The sequence below is a fragment of the Montipora foliosa genome, chromosome 4 (assembly GCF_036669935.1).
Source record: "Montipora foliosa isolate CH-2021 chromosome 4, ASM3666993v2, whole genome shotgun sequence".
Classification (NCBI taxonomy): Eukaryota; Metazoa; Cnidaria; class Anthozoa; order Scleractinia; family Acroporidae; genus Montipora; species Montipora foliosa.
Window position 1 is genome coordinate 34,763,234 of NC_090872.1, and position 5,000 is coordinate 34,768,233.

The window sequence follows — 5,000 nt, forward strand, 5'->3', positions numbered from 1 at the left end:
GCACCCGAGGCCGATCAAAAGAATCAGAGTCCCAATACAGAACCCGGGTAGGATCCCGGGGGATCATATTGGGTTCCTGAGCAACCGAGCCCGATCATTTTTTACAGAGTCTGCCTAGAAAATAAGGACCCCATGAAAGAACACGGGTGCGACATTACGGGGGAACATACATCGGGGCCGAGATGTAACTCTATTTAGAATCGGGTCCGAAGTGTACTATATCAGACATTTTTGACATAAAAATATAATTGATTAAAAAGACAAACGCAACTAGATTCATTTTGACAACGTTTCGACATCGTCCGATGTCATCGTCAGGCAATGAATTTTAATCGGATGAAGCATAACTTATAGTACAAGAACAATAGAACAATAGAACAATATATACAATAGTACGCTAACAAAAAATGTGAAATCTAAGTAAATAGTTTTGCCCTGACAGAGTCTGACTGTACATTAAGTGATGGTTTCAATTCTTTGATGTAGAACATCTCATGAATTAAGCAATCAAATTTCGATGCGCATTTCTTTAAGACACTAAAACTCGCCGCTGGGGGTGCTGTTGTTTGGCCATGATCTGCTAGGCGGTGCCTCCCGATAGCTGAGTATCTATGTTCCTCAATTCGTTGATGCAAGTGACGAGCTGTATAGCCAACATAGCTCGCATCACACGAGCCACATTGAAATTTGTAGACGACTAGTTGTTGGCTGACTAATGATGGTTTGGGCTCACGGAATTTAAGGACATCCTCGAGCTTGCGGCTGACAAAACTGGCTGTAGATCTATATCCAGTTTCTTATTTAGCTGAGTAAGTTGGCGCTTCACAATATCGGCTGGTTTTTGGTCAATAAATGGCAAGACGATTCTAATGGTGCTTTTATTATTATTGCTGGTAGATTGTGATTCGACATCTGATGTATTGATAAAGTTACGGATGGTTGCCTCAATCAATTCAGACGGGTATCGTAGCTTGTGAAAAATTGATCTTATGTTTCCACATTCTTCTTCAAACAGCTCGGTCGTTGAGGACAGACTGTACGCCCGGTGAAGCATTGTCTTGAGTAGAGATTTCTTGTATTTGTTGTCCACATGACTCTGGTAGTGCAACAAGAGGCCTTTGTTGGTAGTTTTTCTGTATACGCTTGTGGTAATCTTACTTCTTTGTTTCATCAAAAGCATGCCAAGGAAGGGTAGTGTGTTGTTTACCGCTAGCTCCATTGTAAATTGAATAGATGGATGACAGTTATTTAGCGTAATTAGGAACTGTTCTGCTTCAGCTACATCTCTTATGACAACCAAGGTATCGTCTACGTATCTTCTGTAGAATGACGGGAGTTTGTCTTGTTGTTCTAGCATCTCCTCCACATGACACAGGAATACATTAGCTAATAGAGGCCCTAACGGGGAGCCCATAGCAACTCCGTCAGTTTGTAGGTATAGATTGTCATTAAACTGAAAAAGCTGGTCTTTGGTGGCGATTTTTAGCAGTTCAAGAAGATCTTGTTTAGAGATGGTCAGATCATATGTCGCACAGAACCAGTTGTCATTAAAGGCTTTTTCCACAATCAGGTCTAACGTGTAGATCTCTAAACTGCTCAACGTAGAAGTTGATGTCGACGAACACATAGTGAACATCTCAACGCATGAGTTAACCTTCTTCCAAAAGCTTGTTTTATGTCGCGGCTTGAAATTTGCAATACCACAAAAAGTCTCGCAAATTGATATCCAAGCGAGCTTTAAAAAAGCATACTGGTACCTTGAACCGACTTTAAAGGATGATCACAAGAACTTGGCCACGACGACGCTCAAATCGATTGCTGTCAACTATAGTGCGTGTAAACCTCATAAAATTCCTAAATCATTGAATAAAGCTATCAACCAACTCAAGCGTAACAACGACATTGTGATAACCAAGCCAGACAAAGGATCTGGTGTTGTGATAATGGATAAAACCGAGTACTTACGTCTATTGTCTGAAGCTTCTGTGTCTGATACAACAAAGTTTTCTGCTGTTAGTAAAGAAAGACCAAAAACTCGTGGCCGTCCTCCTAAATACTACCATCCGCTACTACAAAAAGAAAAAGAACTGGAAGCCATTGTTCGTAGAATTCTCCCAAAAGAGATTGCTGACACTGTATGCTTGAAAGGCTCTCGTCTTGCCCATCTATATGGGTTCCCTAAGACACACAAGAAAAACCTCTCAGTGCGTCCCATCTTGTCTTCGACCGCTACGTACAACTACCCTCTAGCGAAGTGGTTAGATGATAAGCTAAAAACACTATCCATTAACAACTACACAATTTCTGACACACTCATGTTTGCTGAACAGTTGAAAGAGCTCTCCTTCGATGAGGATGACATCTTGGTTTCGTATGATGTGACGTCACTATTCACGAATGTACCACTTGACTACACGTTAGACCTGCTTGTGGAAAAAGCCTTTAAGGACAACTGGTTCTGTGCGACATATGATCTGACCATCTCTAAACAAGATCTTCTTGAACTGCTAAAAATCGCCACCAAAGACCAGCTTTTTCAGTTTAATGACAATCTATACCTACAAACTGACGGAGTTGCTATGGGCTCCCCGTTAGGGCCTCTATTAGCTAATGTATTCCTGTGTCATGTGGAGGAGATGCTAGAACAACAAGACAAACTCCCGTCATTCTACAGAAGATACGTAGACGATACCTTGGTTGTCATAAGAGATGTAGCTGAAGCAGAACAGTTCCTAATTACGCTAAATAACTGTCATCCATCTATTCAATTTACAATGGAGCTAGCGGTAAACAACACACTACCCTTCCTTGGCATGCTTTTGATGAAACAAAGAAGTAAGATTACCACAAGCGTATACAGAAAAACTACCAACAAAGGCCTCTTGTTGCACTACCAGAGTCATGTGGACAACAAATACAAGAAATCTCTACTCAAGACAATGCTTCACCGGGCGTACAGTCTGTCCTCAACGACCGAGCTGTTTGAAGAAGAATGTGGAAACATAAGATCAATTTTTCACAAGCTACGATACCCGTCTGAATTGATTGAGGCAACCATCCGTAACTTTATCAATACATCAGATGTCGAATCACAATCTACCAGCAATAATAATAAAAGCACCATTAGAATCGTCTTGCCATTTATTGACCAAAAACCAGCCGATATTGTGAAGCGCCAACTTACTCAGCTAAATAAGAAACTGGATATAGATCTACAGCCAGTTTTTGTCAGCCGCAAGCTCGAGGATGTCCTTAAATTCCGTGAGCCCAAACCATCATTAGTCAGCCAACAACTAGTCGTCTACAAATTTCAATGTGGCTCGTGTGATGCGAGCTATGTTGGCTATACAGCTCGTCACTTGCATCAACGAATTGAGGAACATAGATACTCAGCTATCGGGAGGCACCGCCTAGCAGATCATGGTCAAACAACAGCACCCCCAGCGGCGAGTTTTAGTGTCTTAAAGAAATGCGCATCGAAATTTGATTGCTTAATTCATGAGATGTTCTACATCAAAGAATTGAAACCATCACTTAATGTACACTCTGTCAGGGCAAAACTATTTACTTAGATTTCACATTTTTTGTTAGCGTACTATTGTATATATTGTTCTATTGTTCTATTGTTCTTGTACTATAAGTTATGCTTCATCCGATTAAAATTCATTGCCTGACGATGACATCGGACGATGTCGAAACGTTGTCAAAATGAATCTAGTTGCGTTTGTCTTTTTAATCAATTTTATCACAAGATCTAGACTTATAAAAATATAAAACAATAGAAATGCAATAGTTTTCTTTTGAACGACAAAAAGAACACACAACACTGTTCAAGTCCAACTTTTTTAAAGAAACAATTAGTTGATAACCAGCGATGTAACTGTTTGAAGTTGAAAATGATAAGTTTACTGCTCGTTGTGCATTGAAAGTATGTTTGATAAGCGACTTTCCAATTAATAATTTCCTTTGGGGGAAGATTGATGTCTTTGCACCACTTTTTTTTTACATGAAATTGGTCTTTCACAGTATTTTGACACAATTTCTTGGTAGATAAATTTAAATGGCTTTTGACTCAAAAGAAATCTTGAAAAGCGATTTTCAGACTCAGATTTGGTTGTGGTGTTTTTTCTCCGTAGAGTATTGACTGCTGAGATTAATCCAAAGAAGGTTAGAGGTCGAACTTGCAAGTTATATTTAATTTGAAAAGCAGCAAGGGAAAAGAAATTGGAGGATTCATCCATTAAATGTTCAACTTGCGTGATACCATTACCAATCAAGTTTTTATAAAAAACAGGCTTATTCTTAATTCTTGACCTGAGTCTCCAAAACTTAATTAAATATAAATTTCTCCTCTACATCTCTTTTTTTGTTTTGTTGTGTTTGGTTTCGGTTGTGTCCTTTTGCCCAGGGGAAAAAAAAGAAAATGAGAAGGGAGAAAAAAGGAAACGAAGGAGTAGGGAGAGAAAAACGAAGAAAGGAACAGATGTATCAACTTCGCTATTTGCTGTTAGCCTCCCGCTCTCCTCTCAATATTGATGTATGTGAGAAAGCAACATGACGACATACTTGGAAACCCATAATTCTAAACCATTTCAGCACAAGGAAAAGAGTTTCTTTTATTCATTATTCCCTTTAGTCTCTTTCTGAGAACATCCTGTCATTAAACCGGGATAGAGGTACGTAGATTGTTGCGCGTTTTTCTTCAGGGGTATTTGCAATTAATGTACATGAAAACTCCGTAGTAAGGGGTACTTAAATAAGCTAACAGAAATGAACAAGGAAATAATTTATATGCTCTGTTTTTATTTCAATAATTAAGAAACAATGACAAAATATTGCAATAGTTTGGGCGAAACAACTGAAAAGATCATATTGAAAATTTAAGTGACATAGACCGTATTCAGAAATGGCGACTAAGAAATTAAAGAAATTATTCTTTTGTCCTTGTGCAGATCATCCTCACTAGCCTCACTTTGGAGCAAATATTCTTTTGAATTGTG

The 5,000-nt window shown here is 38.9% G+C and overlaps 2 protein-coding genes across 2 annotated transcripts; one reads left to right on the plus strand and one right to left on the minus strand.

Annotated features, from left to right (window-relative positions):
- Nucleotides 1-712: 712 nt before the first annotated feature.
- Nucleotides 713-1,627, minus strand: LOC138001258 (uncharacterized). The gene has a single exon (XM_068847904.1). It carries the CDS (start codon nt 1,625-1,627, stop codon nt 713-715), a length of 915 nt encoding a protein of 304 aa, XP_068704005.1.
- A 316-nt stretch (nt 1,628-1,943) lies between these two features.
- On the plus strand, nt 1,944-4,558 carry LOC138001259 (uncharacterized). The gene is made up of 2 exons (XM_068847905.1): nt 1,944-3,539; nt 4,409-4,558. Exons 1-2 carry the CDS (start codon nt 1,944-1,946, stop codon nt 4,556-4,558), a joined length of 1,746 nt encoding a protein of 581 aa, XP_068704006.1.
- Nucleotides 4,559-5,000: the final 442 nt, after the last annotated feature.

Bases quoted from the DNA above. Each gene is read 5' to 3' on its own strand.
- LOC138001259 (XM_068847905.1), top strand. From the start codon at position 1,944: ATGGATAAAACCGAGTACTTACGTCTATTGTCTGAAGCTTCTGTGTCT. The intron at 3,540-4,408 runs GTACACTCTGTC...CCTTTTGCCCAG, and splicing joins AATTGAAACCATCACTTAAT to GGGAAAAAAAAGAAAATGAG.
- LOC138001258 (XM_068847904.1), bottom strand. From the start codon at position 1,627: ATGTGTTCGTCGACATCAACTTCTACGTTGAGCAGTTTAGAGATCTAC.